Source organism: Cornus florida, unplaced genomic scaffold (assembly GCF_030987335.1).
Source record: "Cornus florida cultivar Cherokee Brave unplaced genomic scaffold, ASM3098733v1 CherokeeBrave_3.0.0_Hap2_Chr03, whole genome shotgun sequence".
In the NCBI taxonomy this organism is placed as follows: Eukaryota; Viridiplantae; Streptophyta; class Magnoliopsida; order Cornales; family Cornaceae; genus Cornus; species Cornus florida.
The window spans coordinates 64,783,075-64,804,011 of NW_026775573.1; the positions used below are offsets into that span (position 1 = coordinate 64,783,075).

At 34.2% G+C, this 20,937-nt stretch overlaps 1 protein-coding gene across 1 annotated transcript; it reads left to right on the plus strand.

Annotated features, from left to right (window-relative positions):
* Positions 1 to 2,519: 2,519 nt before the first annotated feature.
* On the plus strand, positions 2,520 to 4,016 carry LOC132300690 (aquaporin PIP2-7-like). Its single transcript, XM_059797886.1, has 4 exons — positions 2,520 to 2,937; positions 3,038 to 3,333; positions 3,436 to 3,576; positions 3,693 to 4,016. Exons 1-4 carry the CDS (start codon positions 2,643 to 2,645, stop codon positions 3,810 to 3,812), a joined length of 852 nt encoding a protein of 283 aa, XP_059653869.1. The 5' UTR covers positions 2,520 to 2,642; the 3' UTR covers positions 3,813 to 4,016.
* The last annotated feature ends 16,921 nt before the right edge of the window (positions 4,017 to 20,937 follow it).

The window sequence follows — 20,937 nt, forward strand, 5'->3', positions numbered from 1 at the left end:
TGAATTTTACCAGCATTTGGTTCATGGAATTGGTTATTTTGGATTTTTCAAAATTAATTTTTGTCTTTTATTTAGACCCTAAATTTAAATTTAAAAATTTAAGCCTAGAGGTTTAGAATATATATATATATATATTTAATGCAGGGTTTTTCGAATATCCAAAAAGAAAGATGCCATAGAAAAGATTGCGGCTTTGGGTAAAGCTGATGTCATTATCGTATGATTCGTATGAGAGGCTTATTATTATTATTATTATATTATCTAGATATATATATATATATATATATATATATATATATATATATATATATCCGTCTCGATTATCTTGTGGAGAATGGCGGGTCGCTTTCCAGAAAGTGAAAGGCATTTAACGTGCGCCAGGGGATATCTTCACTCACTCTGTCGTAACCACAAATTTGAAAAATGACCGTTGAATATGAAAAAGAAAGAAAAAAAATGAAAAGAAAAGCTGAGAGACCAGTCCCTTTCTTCCCAATCTCCAACGGTTAAAAAATAATAGCTTGGAAACATCCAGGGTTTTGCAGTCCTAATACGTGTCACTATTGAATTGGTTTGAATTTAATTAAAATAAATTACAATAATATTTTTTAAGTTTGGATAAATATTATATATGAGTAAATCGTGCAAAGTTTATTAGGCCTGGTGGTGCAAGTACTGAAGGGTTCAGGCTTCGTGTTTGAGTGACCTTATTTTTATTTTTCTTTTTCTTTCCTTATATTTTTAGTGATTAATTTTAATTCAATTCTTATTAGTTTAAGTTTAGTTTGACCAAATTATAGAAGAAGTATATGAATATATGATTAATATATATATCGAGCCACACAAAAAATGTATATATTTTTGCTTTCCAATAAAGCCCCTGGACCACTAGAAGATTCCTGCAAATAACTAAGATACCGTTACATTCGTATGATATAAAGATGAATTTGTCTGTATAATAGTAGTATAAAATTACACGCTCTTCTATGAGGAGGTTATCGAGGGACATTTTGGGAAAAAAAAAAAAAAAATCTTTGGGACAGATGCATGATTGATCCGGGTAATATGTCTGTATGGTTGGTTAGGAGGAGTGCTAAGATATAGTGTGTGTGTGTATATATAGTGTTCTACGTCTTTACCATTCATTCATTCAGTTACATAAAATAGCAAGGATGATGGATGAGGACAGATCAAAAGACAACTTTGAGGATGCTTCCACCTAATAAAGAGAGTCATTCTGCAAAAATATTATTGATTTATTGGTACTAGTAATTAAATATTGAACATGCATGACTGTTTTTTTTTTTAATAAACAGGAGTCAATTTTAATTTAATCTAATAATATCTCAGTTTTGGAAAAATCCTATTTAGACCAAAGCTTAAGCATCAAGTCGTATTCTCCTTTTTTTTTTTTTTTTTCATTATTTTCTACGGAGAATTATTAATCATTTCTCTGGTAATACTTAGTTTTTTAAAATTACTTTTAATTACTTGTTCACATGTAAGTTTTGGATTTTGTTAAGCGTTTTTGATGGATGTCTCCCTATATGATATATATGATCATACTTTCTAAGCCTATTTTTTTCTAATTTTATCACTAATAAGAGTGATATTTTCTCTAATTTTATCACTCTTAACTTTGTGATATCCTAAACAATTTTCGTATATGATGTGTATGTCCTTGCTTCCTAGCAATTTGCTCCGTGTAACACAGATATCTTAATAATGTTATGCTTCACTTATGCTCATATGTATAATGTTAATTTCCATTATAAAAAAAAAGTTGAACACCTTGTGTTAGAAATGTTACAATGAGTTAAGTATCCAAAATAATAAAAGTATATACAAAGTATTGGACATGTGTTCGAGAAGTGTCTTACAAATTAAAGTATCTATATCGAATGAACACGATTCCTTTATAAAAAGTGTGTGTAGTTTTTAAGTTATCACTTACAATATATAAAAGAACTATATATATATATATTTACAAATTATTTAAGACGGGATTATCAAAAAAAAATAATAATTAATTAATTTTTTTAATTGCATATTGACTAGGGTCACAAATAACCCAAAATTTTTCCCTTTTTTAAGCATAGGGACTAGGTCACAAATAAATCCCAAATTGCAAATTCACCGCATTATTCATGTGACACCCCCAGTAAGAAGGAGAGTCCCAACTGTTAAAGTAAAAAGGGTGTGCCCTGAAGGGCAAAATTGGAAAACAAGGAATAAATATTTTTAAAGAGAGAAAAAGTAAGCAACAGACAACATATAACCGTTGTGAGGCGTGGCTTTTAGTTGGAGGCCAGGCTGACGAATTACAGTCCCCCCGGAAGAGATGATTAGCCATCACATGGTCTCGCTGTCTTAGTGGTCCCCACACTCCACTTTCTCTCTCTCTCTAGAAATTAAACAGAACCATCTCTCTCTCTTTCCTCAAGACATATATTCTCTCTCTCTATATGTATCTATATATTCACAATATTTAATTCCCAAAAAAGCCCCTAACTTATCCATAAATGCTCTATCTCCATTCTTAAAAGCAACTCAGTCTCATCACTGCAATTCCACTCCAGAGAGAAAACAAGCTTAGCTAGAGAGACACAGATTTTAGAGAGAGAAAGTTGTAGAGAGATAAAATGTCGAAGGATTTGAGCGAAGGAGCATCCGATCAACACGGCGGCCGGAAGCAGGACTACGTCGACCCACCACCGGCACCGCTGATCGACATGGCGGAGCTGAAGACGTGGTCCTTCTACAGAGCCCTGATCGCCGAGTTCATCGCCACCCTCCTCTTCCTCTACGTCACCGTGGCCACCGTCATCGGCCACAAGAAGCAGAGCGGCCCATGCGACGGCGTCGGCCTCCTCGGCATCGCTTGGGCCTTCGGCGGCATGATCTTCATCCTCGTCTACTGCACCGCGGGCATCTCCGGTAAATAAATCCCCACAATACTCCCTTCAAACCCTTTTTCTTCTTCTCATCATCATCTAATCCCTCTATCTGTTATGGTTTTTTCGTAAAAATTGCGCAGGTGGTCATATAAATCCGGCGGTGACATTTGGGTTGTTCTTGGCGAGGAAGGTGTCCCTGACAAGGGCAGTGGCTTACATGGTAGCACAGAGTTTGGGTGCTATCTGCGGTGTAGGGTTAGTGAAGGCTTTTATGAAACACTCCTACAACTCACTGGGCGGTGGCGCGAACTCGATTTCTACAGGATACAACAAGGGCACTGCCCTTGGTGCTGAGATTATTGGTACTTTTGTCCTTGTCTACACCGTCTTCTCAGCTACTGACCCTAAGAGGAGCGCACGTGACTCTCACGTGCCTGTAAGTAGAACTCCATATATATAAGATGATGAATATCTGTATATATTTATATTTACAGATGTATGTATGTATATATTTATGATGGGTTTGATTTGCATGTAGGTCTTGGCTCCTCTACCTATTGGATTTGCTGTTTTTGTGGTTCATTTGGCCACCATCCCCATCACTGGAACTGGAATCAATCCTGCTAGGAGCTTTGGTGCAGCTGTCATCTACAACAACGACAAAGTTTGGGATGAACACGTGAGTTCTATATATATATATATATGTGTGTGTGTGTGTGTGGGTGTGTGCGTGATGTGTGTGCAGTTGTGTGTGAATGTTGTTGTATTGACATATGGGTTGATGTGTGATTGCAGTGGATTTTCTGGGTTGGACCGTTTGTGGGAGCTTTGGCGGCGGCTGCATATCACCAGTACATCTTGAGAGCTGCAGCTCTCAAGGCTTTGGGATCCTTCCGCAGCAACCCCACCAACTAAGCCACAAGAGATCTGTCAAAAAATTTCTTTTTATCTATTTGTTGGCCTTTGTGTGTATGATGACATCTTGTTCATGAGCTCTCTCTTCTCTTTTTATTTTTTTATTTTTAATTTTATGTTCTCACATAGTTTGGTTTCTGTTGTTAATTAGGGGTTTGTTGTGTATTTATTTGGTCCCACTAGTGTTTGTGTTAATTTATTTCAGTCTCTTCTCTCTCTCTTTTATTTATTTTTATTTGTGTTAATTTGTTCATGAGCTCTCTCTTCGCTTTTTATGAAAAAAAAAATACCGTTTAATTAAAGTCCTATCTATTCCATTTTTTTCTAGTCCTTTATCAAAGAATTTCAATTTTCCTCGGTCTAGAGATTTTTAGTCTATTCTAGATAGAATTTGTTTTTCTTTTTTTCCTAAAAACATTTTAGTAATGGTCTTATATTTTCAGAAAGACTAAATATTATTTCATAGTTAAAACATTTTCTTTTTCTTGCAGCATTTTGCTATCGGAAAGAATAAATAAATAAATAAAAGAGGGGAGAGCGACAGAAGAATAAATAAACAAGGACAAGTTCTTAGTTCTTACTTCGAAAATCATCAAAACTCACCATATAAACATTAAATCAACAACTTGGTCATTAGTGTAACCGGTATACTTTCTTGTACTTTTTAAATAATAAGTTATAATGATATTTGCGTGTATGCCTGCGAGTATTTATCCAATCAAATATTGTATGTTTTAGGGGGGACTGCACAAAACACAAAACACTATTGAAGTATGTTTTTTTGTAACATTTTTATTTATATTTAAAAATTAATAATATTTTAATATTAGACAAATTTATTCATCATAAATTTAAAATAAATTAGTATTGTAATATTTATTTTATCTTTTTATTTTTCTTAAAATGCTCGTGCAATCATCTTCTGTCGTCTTGTGCTCGCCGTCTCCACCATTGATCCTTGTGTTTCACGCCAAAAATTTCGGTGTTCACACCTGATCCGTCTGCCTCAAACCTGACTATGAGAACCCCGTAAGGACCAAGGAAAACAGTAAAGAGAGACCCAGATCAACAGAGGCCTTTTAGAAGGTTCTCAAGAAGCCAGAGTAGAAAAAGACCCAGAGCAATCGACGACGTTGGCCTTGGAACACTGCCACAGAAGACGATCTCCACCGGTCCTGTTCACTGGATTCACCGTTAACATCGTGGCTTGACGTCATCTAGATGAAGAGTAGGGGCGGCCCGAGGAATCGACAGTGCTATTCGCATCACGACCGCTGCCATCACTGCATCTTCCTCCGCCTCACCCGGATCCGAACTCTCACTAGAGAGAAATTTCCCGGTGAATGGTGGTCGAGGATGGTGGGGTTGTGGTGATTATTGATTAATTTTTGGGTTATGGCATTAATTGATTCTGGTGTTGGGTTGTGGAGAGAAGATAGGGGTAGTTGTTGAAGATGAATTATAGAGAGAGAAATGATAGTATCTTTAAAAACAAAAAACAAATCTCACAGTAGATTTTTGTGGTTGGGTGAGGATGCTAACTGGTTCTGGCAGACTCCCACCCAAGTCAAAGACAATAAGCAAAGGCAAAAAAGAACCAGGTCTTGTGTGGGGAGCAGGAAGAGGAGGCGGTGACAGAGTTGAAGAGATGAGAAGGGAAAAACAGCGTCTTTTTTGGTCTTTTTTCAAAAATAATTATTTTTATATATTTTATAAAATTATTCAATAAGGATAATTTGGTTAATTTAGATTTTAAATGTTTCAGGAAATCTAATTGCATCAGATTGAAACTTGAGTAGTGTTTTTTTGTACGTAAAGGGTATGATATGCACTGTAAGCATATTTTAAGGATGTTTTATGCACTTGACCATATGTTTTATAGTAAATTATACAGATATCTCTCATAGTTTGTCATAATTACATGAGTCTTTTTTGTGATTTGAAAAATTATTCGAACCTCTTACAAGGATCTTCATAGTGACGAATCGTCAAATACACAAACAGATTTATCTAATTACTGAAATAACTTCAAGCTGTTATAGTAAATGACTGTAGTACTAATATGGATGTATGAGACAAATGGACTAATGATAATGTTTAAATTTCAATTTTTCAATACATGACATCAACAAAGTTCATCATTAACTTATGTTGACTGTAACAAAACCATGGGCTGTAATTATGATAAATCATAAAAAAAAGCCCATATAATTTACCCTATGCTTTATCATCCATGGTATAAAAAATGCGTATTTTTATATAAAACAGTGTTGCAAGTTACGTAGTATCAAACTAATAATATTGCATACGTTGCTATGTTATTGAGATTTTTGTGACTTATTGACGTCTTCTTTATCTCTCAAAATTAATGGTAACAATCCGAGTGAGTAAATTGTTAGTAAGGTGTTAAGCAATTATATAATAAAATTTACTATATATATATATATATATATATATATATATATATATTTACTTACACGTAAGAATAATAATTAAGCGAACCAATATGACCGTCTAAAATCTTCTCATGCAACAGAGGGAATCTGGATTCATAGATGATGCTGGGGCGAAAATTGTCATGACAATAACATCTGGTGTGTGCATTAAGACACGTGTCACTTGTAAAGCACCTACAAATTAATGACCTATAAGTTATTACATGGTCAAAGATTATTGATCCTAATGTAATCAGAGTTAGACAGTATAAAAATAATATATAATTTTTACTTAATTTTATTTTAAACTTATATATCTAATAATTAACGAAACTAAGAACTTACTTAGTTTACAACTATGAAATTATTTTTTATTCTCGAAAAATTATTTTCTGTTGTTAGAAAACTAAAAACAGAATATTGTACAAAAAATTTTGTTTGATTCAATTTTTTAAAAATTTAGTTATAAAAATGTTTGTTTTTTTTTTAAAAAAAATTATTTTTTATTTTTAAAATTTTTAAAATTATAAATCAAACAAACCCTAATAACGTGGAAGCATCTAAAAGTTTATGAGCTTAATATGAATTCACGGATGAATTGATGCCTAGGGCATAGGGCATGGGGTGAAAATTATGAGCCCAAGTCATGGACATAACATCTGGTGCGGTGCATCGTGACACGTGTCACGTGTAGAGCAATAAATATGCCATAACGTGTCTTTGGGTCCAAGCCAAGTAACCAAAACTCTTTTCTTTTCTTTCTGAGTCTCACTTCTCTCTCTCTCTCCATTGTAGCCTCTGCAAAGTGGTCTTTAAATTGTCATGACAAGTGCCTGTCTACTTTTGGACTACAAGACAACCCAATACGGCTCGTGACTTTGCCATCTGTAATGGACACGTGTTTCATGTCTATTGGCTGCGGTGCTGTGTGATCACGTGGATGGGTAAAAGAAGAAGTAATAGAAATTATAGAAGAGATGGTACAAGGAAAGTTCAAAGTTGTGTTTCATATCGAATAATAATGGAGAGAGAGAGAGATAGTTGTGTTTCACATCTAATAATAACACAGAGAGAGAGAGAGAGAGAGTTGTGTTTCACATCTAATAACAATAACGAGAGAGAGAGAGGGGGGGGGGGGGGGGGGGGTGAGGTAGGTCCGCTTTTATCCAGCAAAGGCTTCTTCCTTCCACAAAAGCCAAGAGAGCAAAAGATAGCAATTCTTAGCTTTCAAGAGGAATCATCTCCTCTTTTTAACCTGTCCAGTCAAACCCAAACTTTTGCAGTAACCAATATCTCACACACACACACATATATATATAATTAAGGCTCCTTTTGAAAAGAAAACGAAATAAGGAATACTCTCAAGTGTGTTTGAATTATCTTAAATGAAGAAAAAAGAAAAGATTTTGAGAGAAAAATAGAAATATTTAGATTAAATAATAGTTATTAAGTAATATTTTAATATTTCAAAATTATTCTTAAAATAAAAAAAAACTTGTTAGGACACTTCTTATCTTATGAAAGGGCATAATTGTAATTTAATTGTTAATTTTTTTATTTTATTCTCTAGTCTATCTTTTCCAAATAAAAATATAATTGGTATTCATTTTTTCCTTTTTCTTTCATAACTAAAGCTATTATTGGTCGCTTTTTTTTCTTTTCTCTTTACTCATGTTTATCCTAACAAAGCCTAAGCAAATTGAAAGCTCGTATGTGTGTATATATATATATATATACACATAATTTGTATAATTACGCGTCTATATATATATATCATGATCTTCCACATTGTATTCTGCCATTCTGGGTTCTTATTTTTACCACATTACACACACACACACACACACACATATATATATATAATATTAAGAAGCATGGTGGTACCAAACAACATTTTGTACGTCCCACTCAAAATGAATGAGTGTATTATCAAATTTATTTAAAAGAGAGGGACGCAATATATGCTAAGCCTAACGGGAGAAGAGGATTGGAGAAATCATCATTTATTTTTTACTAATAATTGCGTATGAATGTCAAAATCATTTCTAACAACTCTATTTAATGTTAATTTCTCTTGTTATTTGTAAGTCTAGGTTTTCGTTGGAGATGTTTGTAAACCATAAATTTACTTAATTTACTACATATTTCGTTGGAGATGTTTGTACCTACATTAATGGCTAAAATTTATAAGTTTTGTTTCTTGGGTCGGGCTTGTCCTGGGTTTGCTCTAAAATTGGGCTTGAGTTGTCAAGGCATGCTTGATTTGTAATTCTAAGAATAATTTTTTGTTTTCAGAAAATTGTATAAAAAAAACTCGAGCTTGATTCAGTTTTCTAAAAATTATTTTCTGAAAACTCAGTTATAAAAAGACCAAACTCTGATAACAATTTTCTGAGAATAAAAAAATGTATAAAAAAAACTCTGCTTGGTTTAATTTTCATGAAAACTATTTTCTGAAAACTCAGTTATAAAAATGTTTGTTTTCACAGAATTATCTTTGTTATTCTTTGAAAACTGTTTTTGTTCTCTGAATTATTGAAAACTGTCTTCAGAGTTACAAACCAAGCAAATCTCTATTTTTAGAGAACATTTTATTGTTCTTTGAAAATTATTTTTTATTCTCTGAATTCTTGAAAACCTTTTTTAGAATTACAAATCAAACAAGCTCCAAATTTCTGGGCTGTACATCTTGTAACATTTGATTATTTATACAATTGCTTAATCTTTTGAGGAAAAAAGAAGAAGAAAGAAATGAAATAGATCTCCAAACTCATCTATTTTAACATATTTTTTTTTAATTTTATAATTGTTTCCGCTACTCCAACAAAGTAAATAATAGTCCAAAGTATATGACTCATGCATGAAGTTTATTTTCATATTCATAAATCTAATTAATGAGAAGTTTTTATATTGTCCCGGCATGTTGAACGCATAAGCTTACGTGTCCAATGTTGATTAGCCCGGATCACGTAATAAATGAATCTAAGTTTGATCCCTCTAAAATATTTCAGTAGCGAATTTGGCAATGAGTCCAAGTGCAGCTAGGGGAAGCTTTCACAACTTTTAAAATCTGCTACTACTTTATGCGTGTTCTGTTCTGGGCGAGTACTGAAGTTAATACCATTTTGTGGTCCAATTTCTTGAATAGGTCACCTAAGGGAGCTTGAGAGAACGAAATGTACTACCGCATACCAGGTTGCAATGTTGGCCCAAATGTCGCATACCAGGCTGCAATGTAGGCCCAAATGTGTTGACTCTGGACTAATGTGCGTGAACAGAATTATTAGATTCAGGATGTAATTATGCACGTGAAAGGTGTTAGTCACCTCATAAAGGTTAAACCAAATCAATTCGTGAAAGAATCTAATGCGTGCAATAGGTAGGCGCTTGTTCATTTATTCAAAAGTTTAAGTTATTGGGTACTACTGCATACCCACCCAGCTATACTCAATCACTTTTTCATTCGGATCTAATGTGGGACAAATGCCCCTTGTTACATTCTCCTCCACTCGCAACACCCTCGTTGCAGTTCGGGTTACCCTGCCTACCTGGACTGGCTCACTCGGACGCCTTCCGGGCCTGACGCTTGACGTGACACCGGATCAAGAATTAGGTTTGACTCTGATATCAACTGTAACGGGTGGATGTAAACAAAAATAATAGTCTAACTATAATTAATTAATATACAGTTATCCATGTATTTAATATAGGTGTCTTACACCATATTAATTCTTAAAGGTGCTATTAATTTGAATGAATAGTCACATATGTATATATAAAGAGTTATGTTAGTTGATGGAACCAACACATTTCTTCACGTAAATATTGAAACGGTCCCAACCCTCACTATATAAGCAGATGAAATCCTGGAGTCCATTATCCAGTTTTGCAGACATAGGAGAGAGTTGAAGATCATTTCCGCTGTAATCTCTTCAAACTAAGTTTCTATATCTAGTATGTCTCTTCTATCAATTTATGCATTAGACCATGAATTCTATTTGTGTAGAAATTTCTCTTGTAATTACTTTTGATGCTCTGATACCACATGTAAGAAAATTTCTGCATGTGGTATCAGAGCCAACATGGACTCTAATGTATGAATTCTGAATATTTTAAGTATATTATATTCCTGATGTGTTTATGAATTTGAAATAGAATAGAACACCAGTTGGATTACAAATTATATTAAAAGTATACGTATGGCATATATATATATATATATATATATATATATATATATATATTAATATATGTACGTTATTATTTTGGGACAAACATTTGTATAATAAGATAATGCATATGCATCTACTGAATATAAAATACATGAATAGTTTTTATACAATTGTTATCATAATTGTTTTAACGTGGATGTGTTGGACAACAACGTGAATGTAACTTTAGGTATTTATGCCTCTATAACAGTCATGTGTTGGACAAGAACTATGACAGTTACAGAAACATGAACACATTCTTGAAAGAACTGTCGCTTTGGGTGTCATACATATCACAGTAGGCGGCAACATGAATTTCTAACATTCATGTACCAGTGTTACGTATTGTCAATAATATCAAATGGTCACGACTGTTTATGACAGTTATAAGTGAAACAGTACCACTCATAAAACAACGTACCTTGGCATGTTTTGATTTAGGTGTTGATGTAATGTTAGACAGTAACATTATTGTGACGTGAATGCAATTTCTTCTTCGGTATCCATACATATCACGTTAAACATATCAACACAAATCTTTAACACTCACGTACTTAATCAGTGGAGACGGTTGTAAGTGAAACAGTACCATCGCATATTTTTATTTGGGTTACAAATGTTCTCAAAAGTTATAACTTTTGATGTTCAAATTAATAGTCATGTCTTTTTGAGTTTCAACCAACAGACATGTCTTTTTGGTTTGAACCAACAGACATGTCTTTGTACCTACAGAGTCATACATGTTGCATGCGCATGGCATGGTATTTTAGAGATGTTTTGCTATAAACTCAATTGTCTTGCTATAAACTCAATTGGAGTGTGCATGACAACAATAACATGCAATTATGATTGTGAAGGGTTATATATTTCAACGTACCATTACATGTTTTAGTTTGGGTTACTAACGTTGATTTGTTATATATATACATGTATATCAGGTCTTTTGAGTTACTTTGAGTTGCAATCAATTGTCATGTTTTTTGGGATTAAACCAACAGGCATGTCTTTTGAATTTAAACCAATACTTATGTCTCTCCACCCAGAGTCGTGTTTCATGCACCCCTACTTACTCCATCAATAAGGGTCACTAATTTAATATTTATAACATGTATAAATTTTGGATCTTATATTGTCCCTTAAATAATAATTTTCATAAATATGCCATTTTTCTTAAGTTATCATCACTGGTTGAATGTTTTATATATTTGATGATATACATGGCATAGTCAATGATTAATTTAAAGTTTCATCGCATATAAATTTATGAAATTATGCATGTAAATGAAATTATATACATAATTATGTATGTGTCTCATGCTATAAATTGTTGCATAATATGTATATGTATATGTCTTGATTCATTCAGGAAAATTGAATTATATTTTGCAATTCTAAACACAAGTGTCATTTAGTTTGATTGAGTGTTTAGTCACCAAAGTGGCACATTTATGAAAATTTTAATGATATTTGTAACTAGTGGTAAAATTATTATTTTGTTAAAGTTAAAGGATTGTGTTGACGTTTAGCAAAGATGAGCAATGATCAAGCCTAAAGGTGGGTCATTGAGTTTGTCTAACTAAGCGGATTGAGGTAATTAGTGTAAAAGACACAACTGATGACTCACTACGCCCAAAGGAGTATAAGTTATTATTGTGTTTTTTATGATTAATTAGCTTCAAAGGTGAAAGTTATTTCACCAGTGGGAGACTAATATATGATAATTTTAGCCCAAAGGAAATATTATTATATGTTATGTTGATCTCATTCAGAGTTAATTACTTTGAGGCATTATTTAATTAACTTTGGAAAGTTTAGTTGACCTTCTCATCAATTAAACTGTAAATGTGTGACCTTAGTTATTCTCAAAGTCAGTGGGAGAGTAAAATTCATCTTTAGTGTTAAATGTGGATGACAGTTGTACATGAGATTAAACAATTTAACTTCTCAAACATTTGAGATGAAAGTGTTGGTGAAGCCTTTTTATTGGCATTAAGTTTCACCTAAATAAATCTTGTGAGATTTTGAATTGTCACAATTAAAGAACCTACTTAGATAAAGTTCTGAAAGTATTTGACATATAACACTGTAGAGGTGGAATTGCACCCATTGTAAAAGTTAAAAGATTTGGTAATCCAATTACCAAGAAAATATCTATAGCAGTATTAGGTAAAAGGAATTTTCCTACGCCTTTGGGAACCTAATGTATGCTCAGGTTTTGCATATGGTTAACTATAATATAGCATTTACTAGTTAAGCAGATATCACAGTGATCCTGGTATGGATCTATAGTACGCGGCAAATAAATTTGTAAGGTATCTGCAAATAATTAAAGACCATATTTTTCTAGGAGTGGTGAAAATTGACTTTGTTGGTTGTCAGAACAGTATACAAATCCACTTCAAGTATTGTTTTACTATTATGATAAGTGATAGAAACGGAGTTTATTTGCATGTTATAAGACCACATTTCATGCTTTATAAAGTATCAATTTTGTACTTCAGGTCAATAATTCCGCTACAGTATTGTATTAAAGAAACAACAAGGGTTCAAGGAAGTCTAAAATATGACTGTTAATATCTTGTTATGAAATAGAGGAATTAGAACCAGCTAGTGTCTGATTGAGCACATAATACACAACAAAATAGTGTTGATCCCATGACTAAGGGTTTGCCACTAATGTTGTACAGTATGCATATTTCTCTTTGACAACATTAATTTACTTACTTAATGGGAGGTTGTATTTGGCTCAGGTAAAGACAATTTTATTTTGTGATCACATTTATTATCCTTATTTAATAGATATTTTCCATAATGGTGCACATGTGTATGGAAAATTGTGATTTAAGTGTCCTGTTTTAAGACATGGTGTGTCCTTATTGAAATACGGTAGGACCGATGTATTGCATAAATATTGTGTTGAATATATGCATATGCGGTATATATGTGATTTTGAAATTGAGTTTGTTAGTATCAATGACCATTGGTGTCTTATATCATTAATGATATAATAACCCCCTTGATCCCATATTAGTAGACTCGAAGGTACTTCAATTTGATGGAAGATGAGTTTCTTATATATATGGATTAACTTCTGGAGTTCACTTAACGATCATTTTGATCGTGAAGTGATCAGAATTAATTATCGTTAGACTAAGTGGGAGAATGTAAGCAAAAATAATAGTTTAACTATAATTAATTAATATACAGTTATCCATGTATTTAATATAGGTGTCTTACACCATATTAATCCTTAAAGGTGCTATTAATTTGAACGAATAGTCACATATGTATATATAAAGAGTTATGTCGGTTGATAGAACCAACACATCTCTTCACGTAAATATTGAAACGGTCCCAACCCTCACTATATAAGCAGATGAAATCCTGGAGTCCATCATCCAGTTTTGGAGACATAGGAGAGGGTTGAAGATCATTTCCGCTGTAATCTCTTCAAACTGAGTTTCTATATCTGGTATGTCTCTTCTATCAATTTATGCATTAGACCATGAATTCTATTTGTGTAGAAATTTCTTGCAGTGGACGTTTGCCCATTTATTCAAAAACTCAAACTGTTAGGTAGTACTGTATACCCACCCATTTATATCCAATCACTTTTTCATCCGGATCCGATGTGGGACAAATGACCCTTGTTTCACTTACTATGCGTGATTGAAGAAACTTGAAAGGGAGTATTTTGACTTGGATGAGATGGTTTTGAAATTAAGGCTCCGTATCTATCGACGTAAAATATATATTTTTTCAGGTAAAATATTTTCTTTTATTTTTATTTTTCGGTGTTTGTCAAAGGTCGAGGTTAAGGTCGAGTCCATCCGGTGGAGTATGTAAAATAGTTTGTTGAAAGTTGATGAATAATTTATTTTTGTTATGTTTTAATATATATTTTTTTCATAAATATTTTACGACAATCAAACATTAGAAAACAAATATATATATATACATATATATATTTCAAAAAATATTTTTTAAGCCTAATACCAAAGAGAAATAGAAAAGTCTTGTAGAAAACTTATGTCTTATTGAGTTGGTGCTAAAATGATTCAAGAACTAGCCGGTCAAAAGCTGAAAGTATTCAAAATCAGGCATATGCAGTAGTTGAATGTAGATGTGACGACCCTGGATTTTTCAACCCAGTGTGTCATGTGATGACCCGAACCGGATCTGAGATGCGGAAGAAAAAAAATAAAACAATGGTCTCAAGAGGCACAACACATCCCTAAGACGCCAATGTGACACTTAATGAGGTCACGAAACCCAAGGGAAACAAATGCGGAAGCAACATTTCAAAAAACAGACAAGAATGGACCTAGGGGTAAAAACTTCATTTCCAACTTAAAAGTGGGTGCCACCGAGTACAACATTGGAAAGACAACGAAAAATTAATAAACTTAGATTCAAAAATCGCTTGATTTGGAGTCTGGATGAAGAAGATATGGCTAACGGAAGAAATAGGGCAAAACGGTCAAAAAGTCAACCCAAGACCATCTAACCGGTTAGGAGACTCTTTCTAACCGGTTAGAAAGCAAAAACTAGTGACCAACTCACTGCCCACGCTCATCTAACCGGTTATGAGATTCACCACCCGTACACTTGACCCGCACACTTGTACTACAACTCAGCAAAAACCTGGCAGCAGGGGTTTTTCCGGAAAAAATGGGATTTTGAGGCCCTAGATGACATTTTCTGAAAAAACACAAAGAATAAACCCCTCTCAAAATTCAGTTTTATACGTGACTCGCAAGAAAAATTGAAAAATACATACTGTGAAATGCCCAAAATGCCCTCCCAAGAAAACTGGTCCAGAGGGTCCAAAAAGCTGCTAAATGGAAAAAACAGAAGCTGAACTCTGCGATCGATTTCCGATACCAAGATGGCATTTTCTGGAAAAGCACGAAGAAGAAACCCCCCCTAAAATCACATTTTCTAAGTGATCATGTGAAGAACGGAATTTATTTCCCAAAGGAAATTTCCAAAATACCTTTAGATCAGATTATGCAACAAAAGTGTAAAATGAGTCCGTAGGAGGCTCATTTCACCAAAGAAGTTTTACCCGGAAATGACCATGCACACAAATGTAACTTACCTAATAAGATATGCTACAATGGTCCATGGCTCAAAAATATGGCCGATACAAAATATGACCCCCCCAACAGCCAAAATGCCAAAAATGAAGTTTGGAATGAAAACTTGGAATTTAAAATCTTGAAATGACTTCAAAATACCGTTTGGCCTCATACATGTTAAATGAATTCTAGATAACGAATTTCATACACAATACACGCTCTGGTGCAAAATAGCATATTAAAACGCATGATTTTCATATAATTTCATTAAGGGCAAAAATTTAACATCCATGATACAAATGTAATTCCAAAAGAAGTTTGGCCATTGGCCTCATGTCATATACATAAAACGAGAATCAAAAGTGTGCTTAGGCACACGTTACAAATTTAGAATCAAATATACACATTTGACATATAAAACTACAAAGGCATTTCAAGCCAATCTTCACAAAATGGAAATCTTCAAGTCCACAAGTCATCCAAGCATAATGGGAGTCTCAACTTTAATTCTTGTACCTGAAATATGCCCCAGTATCGTAGAGGTGAGTAACATAAAGCTACTCGTAGGAAATGAGCATGCATCGACCTACGTTTTACAAGTTTGCATGATTTAATTATTGTGGTTCATTCCACCTAACGTCTATGTCAAAGGTGAGACTCAAGGAGCATCCTAGCTACCTAAGATCATTTCTAGCATCAATCACCTCATTCATGCAATTTTAGCAACATAGGGTCATGCTTACACAAAGCAACAACATAGGAGCATGCCTACACAAAGTAACAACATATAGATTCTCAAGGTTATCAACTTGAAGTCTAAAATACAACATTAACTAAATATAACAATTTAGCATAATTAGAATATCTAATACCACACATCAAGACATAGATTCTAGAGGTTATCAACTAGAAATCTAAAAGTGTAAAATCAACTAAATATAGCAATTTAGTATGGATGTACTTAACAACATTAAATCGCCAATAACCAAAATCACAAGTCACAATTTAACATGATTGTCAACTTGGAATTGAATGCGAAAACAATTAGTGGAAGACTTGGACATCACGTCTAGGATTTCCGCTGAGAACAAAATGGTTGTTCCGGGTACTAACCCGCATGGAAAACCACCCTAAGTGCGCACTATCTCAATTGGGGAGAACTCATACCTCCCGCACTAAAGCCGAACTTTAGCCATATCACATGTAACAATAATGTCCCAAGACTCCAAAATAAACCAAATAAGTTTATAACTTATACATATTACTACTACATAATAACAAATTAGCAATATAACTCTCAATTGTGCATAATAAGCATTTCATATCCATAATGCTATGAAATCACAAACCAACAATATATTCATATTAGAAACATACTCTCATGAATATAAATTTAACAACAATGCTTTTCAATGCATATAACACAATCAAGTGAATACATCACAAGTCTAAATCCATACTCTTAAAATAGAAACAACTTCTAAAACATGATTAGATCCATGTATAAACAAGATAGAATTTAATTACATCAAAATAATCAAACTCTCTAGATTTCAAATCATTTCCAAATGGCCTCAATTTAATATATGTTAAAAGACATATCATGATCATTACATATATTCACATAAAAGCTTAATTAGGCCCATGAAACCACAAAATAGATTTTAATTAATTCTCTTAATTAAAGTCTCTAGATTTCCAAAATGCTCTCAAATTAAAGTATATTAACAAACATGCCAAAACTTAATTTAGAAGTATAATACAACTCAATTTCATGCAAGGTACGGCCATGAACTTTAATCTTTTACAAAAGATAAATATTAATTAAAAAGTGCAATTCTTATTTAATTAATCCAAATTTAATATATGTTAACCAACACATTAAAACAAGATTTTCTAGCATGTCACAATTCAAATCGAAGTTACACATCATCATGAATTTTAAATCTTATATAAAGAATTAAAAATTACTAACTTTCTAGATTTGATACAAGGCATACATATATGTTATATAATCATGGCAAATACACAATACAACACACAAATAATCCTAAAACATTCCCTACCTCCATTTGAGGTGAAATCTCAAATCCCCACCAAAATAAATCGGCTCTGAATTCAACGAAACTCTTAGGTTTTGTCGGGGACAACACCACGAACATGAATCCCAAGGAAGTACCATCAAAAACACAACTTGACTCCAAACCTGAACTCAAGAAATGGCCAAAACGAGATTCCAATCGGTTGGAATCAAAGGCCTCGCCGAGTGGAACAATAAACATAAAGACATCACCACTTTTTAGTGAGGGGAGGAAGCTCAAAAGAAGAGAGAGAAGATGGCAGCCATGGGAGGAGCTTGGACCGGTCATAAGAGAGGAGAGAGAGAAAAATCTGATTTTTCATCTACTAACCCTCTATTTATAGAAAAACTCAAAAAGTGCCCCGAACGGGCCTCGCCGGGTCTGAAAAAGTGAAATTTGAACAGACGCGCTCAAACGGAAAAACTCCGTCAACGAAAAAGATTCCAAATGAGAAAATATAAACAATGGAAGAAACGACGTCGAAAATCGAGTCCCGAGTAGAGAGTTATGCCCAAAACAAGTTTGGCGCAAACTAGGGCCCTGAAACTGGAAAACATCGTCCAGGAAGAAATTCTAAGAGTCCACGACTCGATGAAATGTGAAAATGAATCCCATATGAGGATCCAGGCTCAAAACAAGGCATTGAGCAATAACTTTTATTAATTGCACAATGGCCCCTCCAAAAAGTGAGAATTGCGAAACTGCCTCAGAATGAAAATATCTTCCAAAAGATATTTTCTTAGATACCCCTGAAATAAAATATCTTCAAAAGATATTTATGAAATACACCCCAAAAAAATAAAAAGTTTCCAAAGAACTTTGCAATTATGCCCCTATGGGCACCGGGAACAACCAGAGTACTTTCTCACGAAAGTAAAGATATGTATCTTATAGAAATCATTGAGAATGAAGATACGTGAAGTCAGAAACCAACTTCGAACACAAAAAGTGTGGTTACGCAAACAGAGTGACAAACGAGGAAAAGACGAAATAGGGAAAATGACGAAATGTGGAAAGGACGAAAAGTGAACTCGAAAAACGAAAAATGTGGAAATGACTCGGTCCTCAAGGGAAGTTGCCAATCCAAAGAAAAGAGTCTCGGAAATCACTCCAGAGCATTCGAGACGACACTAATCGACAAGAAACCAAACTCAGAAGGGAAAAGACAACGGAAAAAAATTATCCGAAAAATCCGGGTCATTATAACCTTCCCACCTTAAAGGGATTTCGTCCTCGAAATCCAGCCCAAACAACAAAAGGCAAAATCAGGATAACTACGGAGTACATCTCCGAGTACCCCACACAACACGCTACACCAGGACCTCAAAGCTGAAAGGAACACACAAACCAGTGTCATCTGCACCCACGTGCTCATGATAAGACAACCTCTCAAAGGAAAAGTGACCACATGGCCACACGACAAGTCTGAACTGTGATACCCCCGAATTTCCGGATGCGGGTTGGCCAAAACCTTAATAAAAACCCCTCTGTTTCCCTCACCACTCTTCTCTGTCTCTCTCTGTTTTCTCTCTATCAACTATACGTGTATAGGATTCTCACCCCTTGCGAAGACATATAACAGTATATATATAGGTACCCACTAAAACCCTAAGCCCAATCCTAATCCATCATGGAAACCTAAATGAGTCTTAGTCTTAGTCAGCGTGAGATAAAACTGCCTAGAATCCTAATAACCTTACAATTTTATACACTAATAATTTAAACCTAATTACCTTATTAAAACGAATTTAATCCAATTACAGAAAATAAAAATAAAAATACAATTAAACACATAAATCACTCAAAATCAATTAACAAATAAATTTAATTAATAAACATTCCAATTCACACAATACGTAATTTAATTTCACCTAAAAGAGGAAACCACCAAAACACCTAGTCACAAAAACACCTAACAATACTAAAATAAATAATGAAAACAATAAAATAAGTAGTAAAATTCCAATTATACCCCTTTTTAAAACTTGGGGTATTACATGAACTCACATAGAGAACCCAAGGTCAGACAAAAGAACGGAAAACAACAATCATAAGCGTCCCTCCTGACAAACCATCATAAGGAACCAAAAACAACCACCAAAAGAACTCCAAGATAACCACATATCAAATCAGGGTACAGAACAAACACAACGTGGCAGTACGAATAGTGACCAAAACCCGCCCACGACGTACTCAAATGTGTGGTAGCAATGACAGTACCTAGTGCCCGCCCACACTTACTCGTCAGTAAGGTAGCATCGAAGGCAACTAGTACTCGCCCACAACACATAACTTTGTACGGTAGCATGACAGTATAAGGCACTAGTTCATAACCTGCCCCCCACTAGGTCTACCCATGAAACCTCTCGATACCAATGACATCAATGTCAAAAATGATCATTACCAAAAGCACTACGGGGACCAACATTTTGTGAGAGTTGAGATATGGTCCAAAGATGTCTGGCCGGACCATCCTGGCCAATCCCAAAACTTTGACAACAATGCTATAGGTACCGCTATGCTTAAGGCCCCAAATCCTCAATACAGCAAAACCAACATCTCCAATGTCTCAAAATATCCCTATTAACAACATTAATCAGGAATCCAAAACCTGACAAGCAAATCAACGCCTACAGAAATCAAAACAAACGTCACAATAAGACATTTCATCGAAAGTCCTTCATATCTCCCTGAAACAGATCAACTACAAGACTACACCGTAATCAAACATCAGATCCGCATCCCTATCATTGATAACTAAATCCTCAAAATACAAATCCACCAAGTGGCACACACATCAAAATGCAAACAACCAAGGTCACAAAATAAATCTCTCAAAATCGTACTTAGAAACACCAAGTTAAATCAAAATTCCTCAATTTCTATCGATCCATAAACAACCACTGGAACTACGATTCCTCAAGACCATGCCTAGTTATAACTAGGACGAGAAGACTCCACAGACAAGCCATATCCAACAACAATCCTCCAAAACTTTTCCTAAAAATTAACCACATCCAGGTCTCCAAAACGGAAACAAGTCTCCAAAAGACATTCTCAAAAGAGCATCGAGCTCACCTCACAATCAAACAAATCCTCAATGATATGGACACGAGTTCCTATAGAATGATCTCACACCAATCAACTCACTCTGAGCACTACAACTCTGTCAACAACTACGGCAGAAACTCCCCAAGGGAAGACACAAAAGAAAGGGAACTACCAGTCCTAAAAAGGACAACACCATGACTCCATCTCTAAAATGAAAGACAACAAGGTCAAAGACTTCACCCCCTACATGGAAGTAAGTCGACCAA